We start from the raw sequence: 19,760 nt of genomic DNA, 5'->3' as shown, positions 1-19,760 counted from the left end.
GCGCGACAGCCGACTATATAGCCATCAACCGTAGAGAAGTACTCCAGAGGCAGTGGGTGCAAAAGCGATCTCGCGCATGTTGTTCATCTGGATGGGATCCACCATCGTGTAAGGGTTCGTTTGCGGCATTGAATGGCAAGCAACCACTAGATTTCCGTTTTCAGAACGGGCGCCTGACTCCCTGCAACGAGGAGCTGCTTCGAATGATAGACGTTGAGTCCTTCATGCTTATACGGGCGATTGACCCTTCTTCAAGTAGCTATGCAGGCGCTCCACGTGAGTTGAGCCCATTGTGAGGCGTTGGTGGATGGCATCCTATCAACGGTACGTGTCGATATCTAAGCGCCCAAAAATTTCCTTGCGGCTGCCTCGACTCACCATTTCGCCGACAGATTAAACGAGATATAAACGAGGGAAGCTTCGGGCGCATTGGAAAGGTGGAAGGCGGCGCAAGCTGGGCTCAACCGTCGTTGAGGCCTGTTGCATCATTGTTATATCCTGGTCCTTGGGTTCTGGTCTTCGCTAAGCACACTGTGGGTTCTCGATGGGTCCTTGATCTTGTAGTCCTTTTGTTCTGCTCTCAAGAACTTTTGAAACATCACGAGAACGACTGTGTTCCAATTGTCGATGTGGTGGAAGTCGCAGTTCAGTTTTGGTTCAGTTGATCAAAATTAACGATCATTTGCATAAATACTACGAAAAGCCTTTCAGTCTGTACCATTTCTACACTCATCGATAGTTCCTTGCTGCGATGAATGACACTTGTGAGTGTCGTTCGTCTATCCACGATCTTGTAACTTAGCATGATAATGGGCAGTTCCATTCGACATTGTACAAACAGGGCGAACATGAGTTGAATGTGTACACAACACCAGCCTACCAGGCAACGTCAACTTTGAATGACAACGATAATAAGTAAGTATTCAAATGAACTCTACAGAAAAAAGCTATCAGTAACTTTGAGCAACACCATAGCGGCATCACGTACTGCGATGAACGATAGAGGAACCGGCCTCATCGTACTCTTCCTTGGTGCACCACATGCTCTGGAAGGTGCTGAGGGAGGCCAAGATCGAACCTCCGATCCAGACAGAGTACTTGCGCTCAGGAGGTGCGACGATCTTGACCTAAGTGGATCATGCGAAATCAACCTGATAACCAAGAAACGACGGAGAAGGAACGAACCTTCATGCTGGCAGGTGCTTGAGCCGAAAGCTCCTTCTGCATGCGGTCGGAGATGCCAGGGAACATAGTGGTGCCTCCAGAAAGGACGACGTTACCGAAAAGATCACGGCGGATGTCGAGGTCGCACTTGAAGATAGAGTTGTAGCTGAAAGTGAGAGCCATCAGCGCGTGCGTCAAGGAGTAGAAAGAGGATGTTACGTTGTCTCGTGAATGCCAGCGCTTTCAAGACCGACGAGAGCAGGCTGAAACAAGGCCTCCGCTGTGCGGAACCTTCGCCAAGCCGTAAGCTACTTAGAAGATAATCGACATGAAAGGGCTTACCTCTCGTTTCCGACGGTGATAACTTGACCATCAGGCAACTCGTAATTCTTCTCCAAAGAGGAAGATTTAGCTGCAGTGTACAGCTCCTTCTCAAAATCAAGCGCAACATAGCAGAGTTTCTCCTTGATATCCCTGACGACCTCTTTCTCAGCACTTGTGGTAAAGGGGTATCCACGCTCCAACAAATTCTTGCACAAGTAATCAGTAAGGTCCCGACCAGCAAGATCGATTCTCTGGATAGCATGAGGCATGGAGAAACCCTCGTAGATAGGAACGGTATGGGTCACCCCGTCGCCAGAATCCAACACGATACCAGTCGTCCTACCGGAGGCGTACAGCGAAAGGACAGCCTGGATGGCGATATAGACAGCTGGCACGTTGAAGGTGTCGAACATGATCTGAGTCATCTTTTCACGGTTGGCCCTGGGATTGAGAGGAGCCTCCGTGAGAAGGACGGGGTGTTCTTCAGGCGCGACGCGCAATTCATTGTAGATGGTGTGGTGCCAAATCTTTTCCATGTCGTCCCAGTTGGTGACGATACCGTGGTCGATTGGATACTTCAAGGTAAGAATGCCTCTCTTAGCTTGAGCCTCATCACTGAAGAGTATCAGTAATGAGGAAAGATATGCCGAAACAAATAGGATATACCCAATGTAAGTCTCTTTCTGACCCATGCCAACCATAACTCCTTGCATACGGGGGCGTCCAACAATAGACCTTCGTGGAGTTCAACAAAATGCAAGGAAATTTTGACAGCGAACTCACGGGAAAACGGCTCGAGGTGCATCGTCACCTGCGGTTTTGTTAGCCTATCACAGGTTTACGAGACTCTTTCAAAGGATTCCTACCAGCAACTGAAGACGAGTGTTAGCTGAGAAGAGACATACGGAGAGAATGTAAAAACTTACATCCAGCCTTGCACATGCCCGAACCATTGTCAATAACCTAGAAACAAGCAACAAGGTTAACGTCGCGTCGAGGAATTTGCCAAATCACGTACGAGTGCTGCTATCTCTTCTTCCATTTGTACTGCAATGTGAGAGACGCGAGTATAGCTTATCCTGTGAGGGGCGATCGTTACAGAGGTGGTTCGCAGATGTTATAGTCGCGAATCCGCAGTGTCCCAGTGCCATGAAACGGAAAGTCAGGCTGCGAGCCGCAAACTGAGAAACTGTGGCGTCGCTGTAAGTTGAAAGATGACAGCTTTGTGTCCAAAGCTCCTGCGGATGTTTCGAGTCATTCTTCAGTTATATGACCTTGCTTGACAATATTTTTCCATGTCTAGCGAAGACGCTGCGACCAGCCAGCGTTTATGGAGATATCCGCTGCGGCATTTATACAGCACCGCGCCAGGTTTTCAAAATTTGCTTTGCACGAGTAGGTGCTTGAGTTGATGAACGGAATCCGGATGAGGTTGAGGCGATCATGACACTTGTTTGGCAATGTCCTTGTCTGCGGCCACCAAGCATGCCAAATTCCAATGCGAGTCATGATGACTAGCTACAAGGACTTTTGGAGACGCGACGAGCACAGTGGCATTATATATTGCCTGACGTCGGATCGACAGCCAGGGCGGTACAGCCCTCTATCGTCGTAAACCCATTCCTCATCCACGTCCGCGTTTCAATGGAGAGCAGGAGGCTCGCAGGACCCGTTGACTTACCGAACGAGTTGCTTAGAGTGATCCTAGATGATCTACCTGACGACGCAATCTATAACCTTGCATCGACTTGCAAGGATCTCCACCTCTGTGTGTTACCCATCTTCCTGGAACGCAACGGTCTTAGGATCACATCGAGTGAACACATCTCACTCGTAAACCCATCGAAAGCCGCATTTCGCGCGTTTGGGAGGTCTCTCTTCACTCAGAATCTGCGCAGTGTTTCATTCTACCCAAATGCGGATCTCACTAGGTTGCTTTCAGACCTTCGCACTTTGCGACGAATGGTTGAATTCATGCCTGAGATAACGGAACTGACCTTGCGATATTCCTCATTCAACTGGTTGGTCCACTCGAAACGCTATCATGATCAAGCCCAACTCGACGTGGAAAAATGGAGGCTAGAATTTGCGGAGTTGTTGGACGCTGCGTTGGCCAAGTCCTGCCAATGCCTGTTGGTGTACGGTGCCAACCACATCTCTTTGAAATATTCAAATTTATTGGGACGCTTATCTCAAATGGACGGCTCATCACCACATACTGGTGGCCCACAATCAGGGCACATTTTACCAAAGAGTCTATACCAACTTGCATGGCACAAGTTTCTATCGATCCTTGGAAAGGCCTGGGATTACACCTTGAGGCCAGCATCTTCAACCGCCCCCGCAATACGACAATCGCCCTCAACCGCTCGAAAATCCGAAGATGTGGAGGCGACCCTTGAGAGATCTATCGAGCAGCTCACACCTCCAACCTTCTCAGTTCTTACCACATTTCATATCCACTCTCAGATGCTGCTCCAGCCCCCTCTTCTTGACTGGACCCAATCCAGACTCCAGCTCAGCGCTGCAACTCTTACCGACCTCAGCCTCAACGTTGACGGCAACTCCTTACATACATGGACTCCAATTTTCTCCAAACTCAATCTTCCCGCCCTCTCCAAATTCGAGCTCATCTGCGACCAATTGGTCCAGCCTACAGGCGTGCATTTCCGCAATGTGGCAGCATTCCTGGCACGCCATAAATTACTTGCCTCTGTGCACCTCTACGGACTTACCCTTCCCTGTGACTTATCCCCCCTTCATTATAAACCACCCTTCCTTCCTGGGTTAACCAGCCTTACTGCCCATCCGAGTTTTATCGCGTGGTTCTTCAATTGCGATGCTCCCTTTGTGTACCAACCATTTCCATCTGTAATGGTCAGCTCGGAATTCAGCTGGTTCGATTACGATCTATTCGACGAAGCCCTCATAACTCTAGCGAACCGCCCCGAAACTGTCATGAAACTCGCCCTCCGCTTCGTCACAGGGAACGGCGTGGTTAACTGGATCCAGAAACATGTTTCCCTAGGGCATTCGAGGAGTTGTTTATCCACCTTGAAGAATGTCAAGCAGCTCAGTATCCATTCACATCACTCTCTGATGCTGATTTTTTCAGAGAAAGTGGTCAAGATTCTTCCGTCATTTCTAGCTCTTCCCCCAAGCTTGGAGGATGTTATTTTCGCAGAGCAGTCGTTGTGGGTCGATCAATTGATAAATGGTTTAGCGAAAGAGGTTGAAACATTGTGCCCGAGGATAAAGCTGTTCTCGGTGGATGCGTTGCCAACCGGTTTGGAGGAATGCCAGCCGGACGATTAGCCAGCTCGTACAATCTTTGATTGCTAAGCAATCAAGTACATGCACGGTCTGCCGTTAATCCGGAGCAAGGGTTTCTGATGTTTCTTGGCCACGTTGACCAATCTCCGCTCATTGCCTACAGTGCATTTGTCTTTGGACCAGCTCGAGGTTGAGTTTTGGCCGATAGAAAGTGAACTTTGTATGTAGTGCTTTCAGCATCCGCTTTACTTCAAATTATGATAGCTGACAGAAAACTATGATATATCGTACATCCCGTGAACATATTAAGTTTCCTGCTTTTTAAAGAAAGGAACGTGGTGGAAGGAAGTTACTAGACAACATCATCAACAAATGATCATACTTCTTCCATCGTAATCCAGCATCCTCCCTTCACAGAAAATCAAGTCCGTCAACGTCAGAGTACGACAGATGAGCGAGAAAAACGTACCATCATGGACATGGTTAGATAGCTCTTGATCCTGACCTTATCCGTGCCCTTGGTCCCCGGTGCGTTCTTCCACTCCGGTGGTGAGCGTGAGGAGGGAGGTTGGGCCTCCAAAACGTGAGAGATGGATGAAAATTGCTGTAATAGACGAATCAGGAAGAATGAGGTCTCATGATATGCAAACTCAAGAACATCATCAGTGTTAGTGAGTTCCTAAGCAGAGAGAGAGAGAGAACCTACCTGTTGCCCCAAGCATATCCGTGGGCCGGCATTGAAAGGGAGGAATATGAAGGGGTTCGGCGTGATGTACTTGCGAACGCGGTCATCGAGGAACCGATCCGGATCGAACACATCCGCTATAGCAGTATACTTTCAGCACCAAAGCCGTTCGGCAAGCAAAAAAAAACAGACCATCCGGACCCCATAGATCCTTGCGACGATGCATCAAGAAAACGCTGTATGGCATTCTAGCGGGTATCAGATCAGCATATAACTGGCTTGATAACGTTGGAGAGATAACAACGAACTTGCTGTGGGCCGGGAGATAGAAAGGCTTGCCACCGTTCTTGGCAGGAAGGACAACGGGTTTTGAGGTGGTTCTGTCCGATGCGTTAGGGGTCAGTTCGAAGGCGATGTCGAGGATCAAACCTGATATTAAACGGACTAGAAGCCTGAGTCAGTCTTATCCAACTACGAGCGGAACAAGGTGGCTCACACTGCCGGATAAAGCCTGAGGGTTTCTAGAAGATAGCAAAGTTGATGAGTTGATGAGAACACCTTGAATTGGAACTGTGAAAGAAATTACTTACCATTTATAACAGCGCGCAGATACTTCATGTCCCTCATATCTTCAAATGTTGGCCGTCTGGACTCCCCGACCTTCTCGAGGATCTCTTGGCGAAGTCTTTGCAAAATATCTGGGTGTTCCGCAAGCATGTAAATCGCGTATGTGATGGTGTTCGAAGTCTGCCAATACAAATGAGCATATGTGCAAAACCAGAACTCCGACGCACAGTATCGCGGCCAGCCAATAGAATATTAAGAATCTCGTCACGCAAGACGATTTCATCTATGACGAGAGGGTAAGCAAACGGAACGAAACTACGATCCGCCGAGAACCAAGGCAGACGCACCATCCGTGTAATTGATTAAATGATCCAACAAGCTCTCTCCGTCCCTGACCTCCCTATCACCAGCGGGCTTTTCTTGTTCCCCAAGTTCCCGTTTCTTCTGTACGGCAGCAGCCAAAATGGGCGTGATGAAGCTGTTAACAACGACCATGTGCTCTTTGACCTTGTCTGACCAAAATTCTTGCAGAGGCCAGGAGCCGCCTCGGCGAGAGCGGAAGGAGGTGATTCTTTGTGCTTCATCGAAGGCCCGAGAGAACTTGTTAGCAGGGTGATCGTGATTTTCGGAGGATTCGGCCAGGGGCGAATAGTGCGGGTAGGGTAGACCAGCGCCGAGAGAGTGAACGTCATGGGCGAAGAGGAATTCCGTGGCGGAGTCCATTGTAAATCGGGAAGCCAAGTCCTGAGTTATAGAGGGTTAATCCCAGCACAAAACACAAAGCAGACCAAAAGAACGCACTTGAATATTCACTGGATAACCTTCTCGAAGACGGGTCTTCAGCTGATTAAGAGCATCGCTAGCGTGTCTGTCGAAGATGTCGAAATGGCTGATCCGATCCTTGCTAAAGAAGGGACGGGTCATCGCGCGGTGGAATCTGGGAGCCAGAATTAGATTGGAGGACGGATACCATGGAAGAGGATACAGACTTCCACATCTCGCCTAGAGGATCAGAGGAAAGATTGTTAAATCTTCCGGAGCTGGGATATGGGGAGCTTACCATCGGAGTTGAAGACACCTGTACCGAGAATTGTATTGAGCTGCTCATGCAGCACAGGGCCTGCATATCGATCAGCAGGGTGAGATGAGAAGTGCCATGAGTAAAACCTTTCTCGAACCCATCAAATTGAGTAGCAAGTATGGCCTTGATGTACTCAGGCTCTATCGTAAAGAACTAAATAATTTCAGTAATGAATCGTTGAGAAAAAATCCGGCGGCCGCACCCTATTCTCCCACAGGATCTTAAAGTTCCAAGTGTTCCCGTACTCCTCAGCCGTCTTGACGAACATATCGCCTTGAAAGACTTGTCAAAACATTGTGTAATTGGAAACCGTAGCAATACACACCAGCATAGCCGTTCTTGAAATCATCAATAATCATGCGGAATAAAGACAGGCTTCCCGGCCACGGATCGTAGACGACTGGGGGCATGACTGCGCCAAGAGCTGCGGCGTCTCTAGCGTCGGCCCAATCCCCGTACTTGACCCTCACGAGCCAGCCTAAGGGCAAGGACACGGCAGCCGCAACGATTACTGCCCAGGTTGGCAGAAAAATATCCAGATGATTTCGAGCAACCATGTCGGACACGAGAACCAATGCCGGCGCGACGAGCGTTTTCGGAAGACGCTGAAGCGTGAACTTCACTCCTGGGGGAAGGGTGTCAAGTACTGGCATCTTGGGTGAGTGAAGGCGAAGTCGAAGTTCTTGCTACAATCGAAGGTAGTGAACTTGAGATGATCCAAGACAATATAAAGGGGCTTTGTAGAATATCATGAGCTTTGCCATCTTTGATATAGAGGATCAGGGACAGTCAGTAATGGAGACTCACATGGGATTGCCATCCAAAAAAGGGTCCGTCACAGGTTGCCTTGGCGAACGAAAGCAGTCTCTAACCGTGATGTCAGCTGCGCTTACACACACACGTAAAGTCTCCGTGCTCGAAGCTGCTCGAAGTCTGCTTCGAATTGCAGGATACATGGAGCCGGCTAAGTTTGTGCCGGGTGTGGAAATACCGAAGATGACGCGTAATTCTGACATTGGTAGCGTTTGACATGCGTGAACGCTATGCCCAGTGCTCACCAATCAGAGATGCATGAGTTGAATTGAAAAATGGCAGTCGTGACCGAAGATGACGCGTAATTCTGGCATTGGTATATAGCGTCTGGTAGCGTTTGTCAACGCTATGCCGACTTATCAGAGATGCATGGGGTAAATTGGAAAATGACAGTAGTCATGTGGGGTTGGTGCTGGTTGGTGATTGATGATCTTCGTACGGATGCACGGATGGGGGCCTCGGGCAGACATTGGCTCGGGGATCTATAGTCCTATATATAAGATTCTAAGGCATGTTTCGGATTGTTTCCATGATCCGGGAGGGAGAAGGAGCCTCACTGTGGACATGAACGCGTCGGAATCGCAAAACCTCATGAAAGAAGTTGTTGAAGCTAAAAAAAATATGGTAAAATGAATCGCCTTTGCAAAAATTGGCTGGTCAACGATAACAATAGAGTAGATGACCAAAATGGGCCGTACGCGCGCAATAGTTTGCAATGTCAAGAGAGTGTTGAGGGCAACCTGTTCAATAAATCAACGTGCACGATTGTCACGGTGGTCTCGATTCAGAGTTGCGACCACGGTCATCTCTGGTCAAACTCGTTCTCCGACCGTCTCCCTCCGAGCTGGCATGGTAGGGCTCTCCATTTTCAACAGTCAACGTTTGATTATCGAACAAGATCCTCCAGCAGGCTCCCGGAATGGATCAGGTGTTTCTGTCCAGACGACAGGAGCGATCCAAATCTGCAACTTGGTCCGGCGAATGTCAGGCACCAGCAGCTCCGTTCGCTGTTCAAACGCTTCTAGACCAATCCTCGAACGACGATGTCCCCATCTCGAGTATCTGGGTTGCGCTTACTCCAAAGTTCTGGCTGATAACGCTCTGGGATGATCGAACTTCCATACAACATAAAACATAGGAATATCTGGGCCTATCTGGCTCTTAGTTCGGTCATTCTGGTTATAACCTTTCTTCTGTATACAGCTGCTATGCTGTCAGCAACCGAATACCCATCGCCTCCGAAACGCCAGCTGATCCTTGATCAAGCCGAACGCATGAAGCGGCGCTGCTCGGCGGCGTATGCCCATTGAATTATACAGGACGACCGTACCCGGAATTATACAGGAGGACCGTACCCGCAAGGACACTGGGACAGATCATGCAAGGACATCCCACGATGCCTTGCTTCTCCCAATATTTCATGGTGCCCGCCTCCCTTCTGGACTTGCACGTCTTCCAGATCTGGCCTAGATTCTTTCTCTCCCAGACGGGTGACGTCCACTGAACCCCGAACGGCTGATCGCCAATGAAGTCACTGCCCACCTGGGCACTTGATCCGTCTCGAAATTAGGCGCGTTTTGCTAATGCTCATCGACGATCGCTCAACACCCCTTCCGCATTCTCCTTGGGACTAGCGGACCGAAGGCTTCCATGCATCCCACCCAACACGCTTTGGCCTGAGAAGACCAACGGTGAAATTTCGGGTACGACTGCCGATGTTAACGCTCGCCTGGAAGCTCAAAGCTCTGCAACCCAGCTGAACGGTATGTATTGTGGCTGTAGTTGATGTTCGAAATGCATCCCAGTAGAATGCCTATCTCTACCACCTCTGTGGTTGGCCCACATCCACAACACACTCGCAGCCACTCGAACAGCTCGTTCTCGTTGCGGAATTTCGTAGCCGAGGAGGATGGCTTCCACATCCCGTCTTGGATGGCCATCGGTCGGCTTTTCTCGTGAAGACCTATAGAATCGATTTGTTCCATGGGAAGCCTTCAACGTTAACCTCTTCTCGGGAATTTGACGTTGTTAAATACAACGCCAGTTGTCTACCTACGCCCACTCTGTATTACAAGAAGGTTCTTTTCGCAGTACCAGTTGATGGGAAGGCCTAGTGAATGGTGCTCCCAGAAATATAGAGCAAAAATAACAACGTCCAATAGAGGGTATCTGATTCTCTAGACTTCCAGATTATTTGTTGATAATGTATATATTCACCTGGGTATCACTCGGCTCTCAGTCCTCTTTCTTGACCTCAACCTCCTCGCCATCATCCTCGTCTTCAGATCGTTCGTCCTCCGTCTTGCTTGTAAGAATCGCCCTACAATTCACCGTTAGAGAAAAGTCATTACGTATGCCATAGCTGGGGTAACTGACCTGATCAATATCCGCAACATAAGATAATACCAGTAAAGGTTGAGACACTGCAAAAAGAACATTGATGCGAATATGACTGGTGGCAGCCAGAACACCATGTAGACGCCTTGGGAGCTACTCCATTGTTTCGCGAAATCACTGAACGTAGGAGGTCAATGAAAGGTTTAAGGCAAGAGAACGATCGCTATGCGTACGGGACGAGATGTGATTCGAACAATACCGACCAGAGCATTACGATGTTCAGGTAATGCCGGAAGTATCTATGAAAAGCGATGAAAGGGGGAGCCAAACGATTGTGAAACGGAACCTACGTCCAAACTGCGATGAATGTGACGAATGACACCATCTTGGCCCGCTCCCATTGAATGTAATTCAGGAGTTTGGAGAACTATGATGGATTGAGACGACTAGTGGATGAAAGTCAAAGAACGTACCGCAAACAAGGTGTCCGGTATATCCATACTGATGAATACCGCGTTCCCCATGTACGTGCAGTTGAGTACATAACTCCCTCTATACAGAAAGACGATGAGCCCAGTTCACATGGGAGACAGATGGATACTAACCCGACCAACCACAAGGTGATGATGTGGTGAGCGACAAGTTTCGAATAATCCTTACGTGGTTTCTCCAGTCCGAGGAGCAAAACGAGCAATTGCTGACACCAGTAGGAGAATTGCATGAGGTAGTACCGTTTCATGTCCTGGTTCATGTCCCAATGCGGGTAGTCTACGAGAACACAAGTTAAAACGAATCCGAGGCAGATATTAGGAGGACGAACCAATCCAAAAGTATTGCGTTCTATACCAATAGGTCGGTAGGCGTGTCATTACGGACTGTCAAACGATTAGCAACTACTGACATTGACTGCGGTGACAAATTCCACTCACATAACCATACACTCCAAGAACCATGAAATACACCAAAGCATACATCTGTTCGCCGAACCTGTCTATCTTGGATTCCCGTTTCAAACCAAAATACTTGGCGATAGGTCTGGAAAGGTTAATGGTGATGAACTGTCGCACGCAGGAGAAAAAGACGATGTGGTAGGCCAGAAAGATCAAGTCGTGGTAGGATTTCGCGTATCGGGGGTCGTCTGGTTTAGAGGTATCGACATAGCCGGATATCTGGAAGAAGGAAGCGAATGGGTTTTGGTGGCTTGAGGAGTCTAGATAAGGCGCGAAAAGTTCGTAGATGCCGTACAGCACGAAAGGGACAACCAAAAGCTTGAGTGCGGAGACTGTAAAGAGATATAAGGCTCGTATATGGCAGCAACTCAGAGGCGTTGGGAACGTACGAGGATCCACCGCCCAGCGCAACCATGGGGATACGTGGTCGAATTTGGGTTGGTGCTGACGTGTCAACGCAGTTGAAGCACTGCGTTCGGGTCCGAGTGGCCTAAGGTGTAGATTCAGTATATGAAGAGGAAGACCATTAGCGGCAAAGCATACGACGTTTGTGTTGTCCCATTCCTAGCGTACCGACAGCGTGAGCGTTGGTCAACACCGACAAAAATAGTCAAATATACCGTGTTTGGAAAGCCCCTGCCGCCTTTCTGCTTTCGACCTTGCCATTTGACTGCATGCCAGCGCTAGTGAAGAGTCCGCCTGGGGCTTGGAATGTCGACAAAAAACGTCGATGAAAGTGAAAGAAAGCTGGACAGGGTCACCCTCAAAAACGCCATCTCGACCGTTTTCGTCAAGCTTTCGCAGGCTCTAGACCTGCATTCAGATTGCTTTTCGTCTCATTTATACTCATTGCATCTGCTTCTCTGAACCGAGAATTACTGGAGGAAAGTCTACGTTCAACGTAATCTATTACATTTATGCGTAAAGGATCTGAACCTCCGAGTCCAGTGCTGAAAGTTGGGTGATAAGTAAGTGATAAGTACTATAAGTACTCTGAAAGTCAACAGAATGGTCCCTGGATTTTGTGGAGGTGGTGAAAACCGCGCTGTCTACCGAGAAGAAAGTCAATAAAACCTGTTTGAACAAGGGGTTGATCAAAGTTGATGTTTTTGGATTCGGAGAAAGCTTCATAATATTCACTGAAATGGTTCGTGGGCCAGGAAATATGAGCAAGCTTGAGGGACATCGAGAATTAGTCCTGGTACCCAGCCGGTCTAAATCTAGTAAGTAGGGGCATAGTTCAACCCAGTCGGAGTATCCATGATCCTGCGGGGTAAAAAAAGACTGAATGACCTCACAAGTGACAGGTTGTACTCGTCATGGGGCCCGGGGCCAGAAGGGACCTAAATTATTATCCTTGCAACTGGATCCACGACTAGAGATACATTCATTGAAACGAATTTGGCCGACTCGTATATCTGGGAGATTGTTGGGTGAAGATTGTTGAGACGAGCAGTCGAAGTTATATCTCTGAAGCAACCGATGTCAGTAAGGATAATGGTCGTGATGGATGGCAACAACCATGAAAAAAGGTAGACGGCCTTCCCGTCGATCGCAAGAGGCAGAATTTGGTGAAGATAACCCTTCGTGAGTTGACTTCAGATGGCCCTGGCCACTATTTCAAAAAGCGCTTGAAGACTTGAAAACTGCGTTCGCGGTAGATTGGGGACATCATGAGGGTTGCAAACAAAGTGCAGCACTAACTTTTGTTGGTCATTGTTGATCATCGTCCGACGCGACTCTTCCGCCACATCCACCTCCTGCAACAGTCATGTTCTTTATCGTGAGTACATACACGCTCTCCCGCCCGTAATTCCATAACTAACAACCACCCTTTACTACACAAACAGAAAGAGCTGACGCACACAATTCTGCTCCACCCATCTTACTTCGGCCCACGGATGCTCAACTTCCTCGAGTCCAAACTTTACTCGGACGTAGAGGGCACATGCTCAGGACAATTCGGGTACATCATCGCCGTGGTGTCGATTCTCGATATCGGGAAGGGTATGGTCCTCAGTGGGAGTGGACAGGCGGAATTCATTACGCGGTATCGCGCGATTGTGTTCAAGCCGTTTAAAGGGGAGGTGGTGGATGGGGTGGTGAATAATGTAAATAAGGTGCTTTCCCTTCTTTCACCTTGTGAGCTTGGAAGGTGTGCTGATGAGGCATGTTGTTTTGTAGATGGGCTTCTTTGCGGATGTGGGACCGCTCACGGTGTTCGTGTCGCACCAGGTAACTTTTACATGCGAAATTTTAGTATCTGCGAATGCCCCTAAGCGTTTCTTTTGCTTCCCAGCTCATTCATCCTGATATGCGATTCGACCCGAACTCCAACCCTCCGTCGTTTGCATCAGATGAACAGGTATACAAGGATGTTCAACATTTTCCGAGCCTACTCATGACGTCTCGTTTTAGATCATCGAAAAGAACACCCGCGTTCGCCTAAAAATTGTAGGAACGCGTGTCGACGCTACGGAAATTGTGCGTCTCCTTTCTATTCAAGTCTGGAAGAGCATGACTGACCTTCGCTCTGATAGTTTGCTATTGGAACAATAAAAGAGGATCATCTGGGAGTCATTGATTGATCTCTCTTCGTGTTTTCTCTTCGCTCTCATCTCAAGCTGTATTTGTAATTCCTGTATGATAAGGTACGTCGCCGACATCGACTGCAACACCTCTTTCTTGACCTGAACCCTTCAAGTGTAATAACGGTGGAGTCGATGAGATACCACAATTCTTGACAGCCGCGGCGCGATGGTCTTCCTGAGTCGTGATGACATGGATGATCAACGTTTCAACAATCACCCTAGGTCTTGGAGATTTTCTATGTCCCAAGCGCTTTGGTCCGTTTGTCAGCTGGCATTTCAGAGAAGCGCGTTGGAGAGTTTCCCCAGGATTTGGCCAGATGCAAAAATCTAGATGCTATTTGACGCTAGACCCCGGTAACAAAACATTTATCCCTGTACATTATAAAAACTTGCCTCTGGTATTCGGTAGACGAGGTAAGGAGGCCATTCCAAGTCTTTCAGCGCTGCAGCTCCCGCTGTCGACACTGCCCTTGGCGGTGATCAGAGACAGGGGTCCAAATTAGGCACATTTACATACGCCTGCCCTTATGCAAATCGGATAAGCAAAAGTGACATCGGAGACTTGAACAGTTACCCTCTGCCCAACACTTCGAAGACAGCGAGCTCGTCGTAAAGGTAACGTACCACAGCTCGTCTGCGCGTTCGTCCCGCAGTGCAACTGACTTTTGTTTGTTTGTCATTTCCTGCGTGCTGCGCAATCGCTTTATAAATCGATCAAACGCTCCAACTTACAGCCATCTCGCCTACCATCAACTTACCTTCTTCTTACGTTCAACCTCTTTTTTTACGAATAATCAACCATGGAGGATGAAGTAGCAGCGCTCGTATGTACCTTTGTCTGCTGCATCGCTGGCTGGAAGCTTAGAGGCCCCCCCTAGGTCATTGATAACGGTTCCGGCATGTGCAAGGCTGGCTGTACGTGTTTTCCTCACTGTTTCGTCTTTTGATTTGTGCTGACGAGCGTCACTACAGTTGCTGGTAAATTCAATTCGTTCGTTCGTCGTAGTGTGCCAGGTAGTTGACTTGGTTTTGCAGGTGATGATGCCCCCCGTGCCGTTTTCCCGTAAGTCTTGCGCAGCAGTGTAAAGAGGCTCCAATGCTCATCCGTAGCCACTCCACAGCTCTATTGTCGGTCGTCCCCGTCACCAGGGTGTGATGGTTGGCATGGGTCAGAAGGACTCCTACGTTGGGTAAGCAAAAAATGTCTTGCCAGCTGCCTGATCACCCCTGATCATATTTTACGTGGACAGTGATGAAGCCCAATCGAAGCGTGGTATCCTCACTTTGAAGTACCCCATCGAGCACGGTATCGTCACCAACTGGGATGACATGGAGAAGATCTGGCATCACACTTTCTACAACGAATTGCGTGTTGCGCCAGAGGAGCACCCCGTCCTCTTGACTGAGGCCCCGCTTAACCCCAAGGCTAACCGTGAAAAGATGACCCAGATCATGTTCGAGACTTTCAATGCCCCCGCTTTCTACGTTGCCATCCAGGCCGTGCTCTCCCTCTACGCTTCTGGTCGTACAACGGGTATCGTGCTGGACTCTGGTGATGGTGTCACCCACACCGTGCCCATCTACGAAGGTTTCGCTCTCCCCCACGCCATCCTCCGTCTTGACCTCGCTGGTCGTGATTTGACCGATTTCCTGATCAAGAACTTGATGGAGCGCGGCTACCCCTTCACCACCACTGCCGAGCGTGAAATTGTTAGGGACATCAAGGAGAAGCTTTGCTACGTTGCCCTTGACTTTGAGCAGGAGCTCCAGACCGCCGCTCAATCCTCGTCGCTCGAGAAGAACTACGAGTTGCCCGATGGTCAGGTCATCACCATCGGAAACGAACGGTTAGTTGGTTTAAGCACATGATGATGTCATATCTAATCGCTTCTAATCATAGGTTCCGTGCTCCCGAAGCCCTCTTCCAGCCCGCCTTCCTCGGACTCGAAGCCGCTGGTATCCACGAGACAACGTAACGTCTTTTTTCTTTCGCACCTCTTCGCTTACCCTGACGCTCACTTGCTCAGCTACAACTCCATCTTCAAGTGCGATCTCGATATCCGTCGTGATCTGTATGGTAATGTCGTGCTCTCTGGTGGAACCACCATGTTCCCTGGTATCTCCGACCGTATGCAGAAGGAGCTCTTGGCGCTGTCGCCGTCCAGCATGAAGGTGAAGATCGTCGCTCCCCCTGAGAGGAAATACTCTGTGTGGATCGGTGGTTCTATCCTCGCCTCCCTGAGCACCTTCCAAAACTTGTGGTGTTCCAAGCAGGAGTATGACGAGTCTGGTCCTGGTATCGTTCATCGCAGTATGTGTTCCCCCGTCCTCGTTGGGCTTGTTTGGTTCTTACTTTTATTTGATAGAATGCTTCTAAATGTTTTATAATGAAAAGGGAGTAATAATCGCATAGAGGCATGGGGCGGAGGAGAGATGGGACTTTTTGTCCTCTTGTTTTAATCCATCCTTTCTTTTCCACCTTGTCTTTTTTTCGAGATACATGAATTTTCAGCTTGACGATGATTTGACGACTGTATCACTTGGAGTCCGGAGCTGTTCTTTCTTTTCCTGTGAAGCGAACCTAGCAAGCAAACGAGAATCTCAAAGACCCCCGATCTGCGCCTTTCAAGATACTATAGTTCTTGTCGATCTGGTGGAGCCAGTTTAAATGACGAGAGAAAAAGATGCCACTAGGCTAAGTTGATGTGTTGAAAACCGTCAAAAGAGACCCCGTTTTGAGACTGCAGAGCACTCTATATTTTCCAAAACGACTACAAGATTAGAAACTTCCAACGCCAGTGACCAGTAGAAGCCTGAGACTGAAAACTTGCTGAAAACGCCAGGATCCCCTGAGACGTCCGTCGTCCGCATTATTGTGTGCGCATTGAATACGCCAGTGATTGACGGGTGCAAATTCATATTGCGTTTTACCTGTTGCTGACCCGTTCGGACAGGCACCGCCATGCAGCGCCTCACTTGCCAGTGCTTCTCAGCGCTCAACGTTCAGCGCTCGACCCTTGAATGTTGACAACATCAAAGAGACTAGTTTGTTCCACGTCACTGCAAGTGCAATACTCCACCGGAGTCTGAACAAATGACTTATGTTTCCACCAAGCCTCGCTCAATTGATAGACCTGCCTCACGAGCTACTCTCGCAGATCATCAACCCACTTGATGATGAATCGATCTACGCTTTCACGCAAACGTGTAAGACGTTCCATTTTTTCGCCCTTCCCCTCGTCCTGTCGCGAAATGGCATCCGTATCACAGGCCCTGACCTCGTTTCCATCGTCGACCCCTCTAAAGAGGGTTTGAGCGCCCTTCGGACGTCTCTGTTTGCCCCAAGTCTGGAGAGGGTTCGCTTCTACCCCAGTGCGGAGGAGTGCAGATTGTTTTCTGATCTTCGCACGTTGCAGAAGTTGCTCCTGCGCTTGCCTCTGATTTCCCGCCTCACCTTGTTATACCCATCATACCAGGACGTTGTCGACTCAAGATTTCAAGGTGCTTTACTCGATATGCAGAAGTGGAGCGTAGAGCTTGCTGCGCTCATGGATACAGCACTCCAGAAGTCGTGCCGGGACCTTCAGATATACGGAGGTGACAATCTGTTTGCAGATCTAGATGAGCTGGAATCGCAGGAACGACCTTCTTCGAAATTCAAAACTCTATCAGCAACAGCAAGTCGGAAGATTTCGTCATTTTTTTCGAGAGTTATGCATCTACCAAAAACTTCTCATTCCCCGAGCCGCTCCCGACTGTCGTCGCTCTATATCAATTCTCCAATGCTCCTTCATCCCTATCTATTTCGTTGGACCCAAAGTCGTCTTCAAACCAACGCTAGATCCTTGACCCACCTCAGGTTCCACGACGTCAGATCGTCTACCTGGCACCAACTCCTTGTCACCCTCACCTTGCCCTCATTGTGCCTGTTCGACATCGTGACGACGCGCCAGCTAGTTGGGGGATTAGGGGTGGCCCTTGCGGATATTCATACCTTTCTCGAACGCCATCCCTCGATCATGATTTTGAATTTATCTGGAATCAATTTCCCCACACCGACGCCTACACTTCGAAATCCCATTCTTCCCATATTGCGTGCTGTAGGAACACATCCGAAGATCATAGCATGGCTCCTCCGCAGTGCAGCTGCCCACTTGAAAGAGCTCAATGAGGTCACAATAACATCGGAGCCTGGCGATTTCGATTATGATCAATTCGACGAAGCCCTCGAAGCCGTCGCGCTTGGTTCTCAAATGGATGCAATACATCTTCAACTCAACTTCCTGTCAAAGCCAGGGTTGCACAAATGGTTTGAGAAACACCTGTCAAAACCCACGGCTCCCTCCGACGCTGTCGTTGGATGTATTAGGAACCTCACAAGGGTTACGCATCTCACTGTTCGGACGCGCTATTGGATGAAGATGGATGACCGAGACGAGCCTGTGGTGCAGGCATTTCCGCAATTTTTGGCTCTGTTCCCGAGCTTGGAGAAAGTTGATTTGGCGGAACAACTTCTCCCTTCTCAGGATATTATCTTGAACCGGCATAAATATTTCCTCCGGCAAGTTGTTTCGGTCTGTCCGAAGTTGAACGCAATGTCGGTCAATTTTACTGCCATCGACTTGGCGGATCTCGGTGTTTAATCCTTCCTTGATGACGTACAACTTTTCAGAATATCATTCTTGGTTCGATGCCCTGATTGAAGTGTCGCAGGTGCAACATTTCAGTGGCGCGTTGAGATGTTTAGACCGCCTTGGGGTCACCCATGGGCTTGCGCTTACGTTTTGGCCTCTATGTTCACCCCGACCTCCCCTCTGCGTTGCCTCTGCTCAAAATTATAAGAATGTGATCTGCAACACTTCAACAGCTTTCCTCTTGTCCATGTGACTTATTTGTGGGCACTCCTTCAACAATTCGGTTATTATAACAGCCTCGTGTATGTGACACAGTCCTCATGTATGGTAAACTTGGGCCGGAAGAGGCAAGTTTCCTCCCGCTCTTAGCGGTTGATGTCGCAATTCGGCAATGTGGTCTGTATGTCCATGGTCTTAAGCGCTCAGAAACCAATTTCCAACCGTTATGGCACCTCCCCACACGGATGTAGTATGCGCGCCTCACGTTTAGACGCAGGTACATAGATTCAAGATGTTAAAAGAGTTGGTCAAGCTTCATGTCGTCCCTCCCCCCTTCTCTTATCATTTATCAGTGAATATGGAAGTCATCAAGTTGGCTCACGGTATATATCAGCTCTCCCTCAAATTCAAGGAATCTTTAGACAAAGTCAGTACTTCAATCTGATTGTTTCTTTCATCGGAAGATTTCACAGAGATCTCCGCCCTTTCAGGTCAAAGAGAATAGAAAGGCAGTCGAGGAATTTGAAAGGCAGATCTTACGCCCTATCCAATATCTTCGCGAAAAGTTTGAATTACTCCATGATCGCGGAAGCCAATACGAGGAGCTCCGTTCCGAACTTACGGTTTTGAGAAGGTATGGTCATTGTCCCAACCTCTCTTCTTTGTCTGACATCATGTCATAGTGAGCTTGATTCACTCCTGCAGAAATGCAAGGACATGGAGCTGCATCGGGGACTTACTTTCAAAGCGTGGTGGAACAGTGACAAAATCAAGGGAGAGATTGATTCTATTCAGAAGCGGCTTGAATCTTGTCGTCAGATCTATTTGGTGCGAATCGAAATCTGTTTACAAGAAATGCAACATGGCGATAATTTTGTCAAATTTGGTCTTGTAGGTGCATGCCTCATTTCGGACCGAGATCATAACGAAGGAATCGTCGAAGAAGTTGGACAATGTGACCGATATGCTCCGTCGCGTGATACCGCAGCCAGGGACGTCGCTAAAACCACCATCTATCCATAGTCATTTACCCCAGATCGCAGGTCCTGTACGTATCTTCTTTTTGGCCGCCGTGCTTCATTAACTAGAACGATGATAGGTGACCCTCAACCTCAACTTTCC

At 48.7% G+C, this 19,760-nt stretch overlaps 8 protein-coding genes across 8 annotated transcripts; 5 read left to right on the top strand and 3 right to left on the bottom strand.

Annotated features, from left to right (window-relative positions):
- Nucleotides 1–923: 923 nt before the first annotated feature.
- Nucleotides 924–2,530, bottom strand: LACBIDRAFT_303826 (actin-1; the record flags this gene model as incomplete). The annotated part of the gene is made up of 10 exons (XM_001884286.1): nucleotides 924–934; nucleotides 989–1,127; nucleotides 1,186–1,330; nucleotides 1,384–1,455; nucleotides 1,507–2,103; nucleotides 2,155–2,223; nucleotides 2,272–2,299; nucleotides 2,355–2,360; nucleotides 2,415–2,451; nucleotides 2,507–2,530. The coding sequence occupies 10 exons, from the start codon at nucleotides 2,528–2,530 to the stop codon at nucleotides 924–926; spliced, it is 1,128 nt and encodes a 375-aa protein (XP_001884321.1).
- Nucleotides 2,531–3,132: 602 nt separating this feature from the next.
- LACBIDRAFT_294949 (uncharacterized protein) lies at nucleotides 3,133–5,031 on the top strand (the record flags this gene model as incomplete). The annotated part of the gene is made up of 1 exon (XM_001884411.1): nucleotides 3,133–5,031. One exon carries the CDS (start codon nucleotides 3,133–3,135, stop codon nucleotides 4,801–4,803), a length of 1,671 nt encoding a protein of 556 aa, XP_001884446.1. The 3' UTR covers nucleotides 4,804–5,031.
- A 106-nt stretch (nucleotides 5,032–5,137) lies between these two features.
- Nucleotides 5,138–7,651, bottom strand: P450_CYP52-2 (cytochrome P450; the record flags this gene model as incomplete). The annotated part of the gene is made up of 17 exons (XM_001884285.1): nucleotides 5,198–5,410; nucleotides 5,468–5,583; nucleotides 5,639–5,694; nucleotides 5,755–5,826; nucleotides 5,876–5,890; nucleotides 5,943–5,967; nucleotides 6,037–6,193; nucleotides 6,241–6,296; nucleotides 6,361–6,457; nucleotides 6,521–6,613; nucleotides 6,701–6,757; nucleotides 6,815–6,950; nucleotides 7,003–7,015; nucleotides 7,074–7,133; nucleotides 7,181–7,247; nucleotides 7,297–7,338; nucleotides 7,388–7,504. The coding sequence occupies 17 exons, from the start codon at nucleotides 7,502–7,504 to the stop codon at nucleotides 5,198–5,200; spliced, it is 1,392 nt and encodes a 463-aa protein (XP_001884320.1).
- Nucleotides 7,652–10,276: 2,625 nt separating this feature from the next.
- On the bottom strand, nucleotides 10,277–11,380 carry LACBIDRAFT_159106 (uncharacterized protein; the record flags this gene model as incomplete). The annotated part of the gene is made up of 7 exons (XM_001884284.1): nucleotides 10,277–10,421; nucleotides 10,478–10,543; nucleotides 10,595–10,671; nucleotides 10,718–10,796; nucleotides 10,850–11,012; nucleotides 11,065–11,119; nucleotides 11,174–11,380. Coding segments are annotated over 7 exons (792 nt in total), but the record flags the coding sequence as incomplete, so codon positions are not given.
- Nucleotides 11,381–12,937: 1,557 nt separating this feature from the next.
- LACBIDRAFT_294947 (uncharacterized protein) lies at nucleotides 12,938–13,924 on the top strand. Its single transcript, XM_001884410.1, has 7 exons — nucleotides 12,938–12,977; nucleotides 13,045–13,314; nucleotides 13,379–13,429; nucleotides 13,494–13,559; nucleotides 13,613–13,678; nucleotides 13,735–13,845; nucleotides 13,899–13,924. Exons 1-6 carry the CDS (start codon nucleotides 12,966–12,968, stop codon nucleotides 13,780–13,782), a joined length of 513 nt encoding a protein of 170 aa, XP_001884445.1. The 5' UTR covers nucleotides 12,938–12,965; the 3' UTR covers nucleotides 13,783–13,845; nucleotides 13,899–13,924.
- Nucleotides 13,925–14,367: 443 nt separating this feature from the next.
- LACBIDRAFT_192701 (actin) lies at nucleotides 14,368–16,307 on the top strand. The gene is made up of 9 exons (XM_001884409.1): nucleotides 14,368–14,400; nucleotides 14,520–14,609; nucleotides 14,664–14,700; nucleotides 14,815–14,848; nucleotides 14,907–14,975; nucleotides 15,036–15,632; nucleotides 15,686–15,757; nucleotides 15,813–16,096; nucleotides 16,152–16,307. Exons 2-9 carry the CDS (start codon nucleotides 14,586–14,588, stop codon nucleotides 16,160–16,162), a joined length of 1,128 nt encoding a protein of 375 aa, XP_001884444.1. The 5' UTR covers nucleotides 14,368–14,400; nucleotides 14,520–14,585; the 3' UTR covers nucleotides 16,163–16,307.
- Nucleotides 16,308–16,886: 579 nt separating this feature from the next.
- On the top strand, nucleotides 16,887–18,428 carry LACBIDRAFT_330131 (uncharacterized protein; the record flags this gene model as incomplete). The annotated part of the gene is made up of 1 exon (XM_001884408.1): nucleotides 16,887–18,428. The coding sequence occupies one exon, from the start codon at nucleotides 16,887–16,889 to the stop codon at nucleotides 18,426–18,428; it is 1,542 nt and encodes a 513-aa protein (XP_001884443.1).
- A 568-nt stretch (nucleotides 18,429–18,996) lies between these two features.
- Nucleotides 18,997–19,661, top strand: LACBIDRAFT_303820 (uncharacterized protein; the record flags this gene model as incomplete). The annotated part of the gene is made up of 3 exons (XM_001884407.1): nucleotides 18,997–19,065; nucleotides 19,130–19,272; nucleotides 19,322–19,661. 3 exons carry the CDS (start codon nucleotides 18,997–18,999, stop codon nucleotides 19,659–19,661), a joined length of 552 nt encoding a protein of 183 aa, XP_001884442.1.
- Nucleotides 19,662–19,760: the final 99 nt, after the last annotated feature.

The sequence above is a fragment of the Laccaria bicolor genome, genomic scaffold (assembly GCF_000143565.1).
Source record: "Laccaria bicolor S238N-H82 LACBIscaffold_25 genomic scaffold, whole genome shotgun sequence".
Taxonomy (NCBI): domain Eukaryota; kingdom Fungi; phylum Basidiomycota; class Agaricomycetes; order Agaricales; family Hydnangiaceae; genus Laccaria; species Laccaria bicolor.
Note: the sequence above shows the minus strand (reverse complement) of the source record. Positions and strands in the feature narration are given on the sequence as shown.

What these genes read in the sequence shown, in the direction of transcription:
- LACBIDRAFT_294947 (XM_001884410.1), top strand. An exon ending in TGGTGAATAATGTAAATAAG is followed by an intron (nt 13,315 to 13,378) that starts GTGCTTTCCCTT and finishes GTTGTTTTGTAG; the next exon opens with ATGGGCTTCTTTGCGGATGT. An exon ending in CGTTTGCATCAGATGAACAG is followed by an intron (nt 13,560 to 13,612) that starts GTATACAAGGAT and finishes GTCTCGTTTTAG; the next exon opens with ATCATCGAAAAGAACACCCG.
- LACBIDRAFT_192701 (XM_001884409.1), top strand. Translation starts at nt 14,586, where the DNA reads ATGGAGGATGAAGTAGCAGCGCTC. An exon ending in CAGAAGGACTCCTACGTTGG is followed by an intron (nt 14,976 to 15,035) that starts GTAAGCAAAAAA and finishes TTACGTGGACAG; the next exon opens with TGATGAAGCCCAATCGAAGC. An exon ending in ATCACCATCGGAAACGAACG is followed by an intron (nt 15,633 to 15,685) that starts GTTAGTTGGTTT and finishes TTCTAATCATAG; the next exon opens with GTTCCGTGCTCCCGAAGCCC.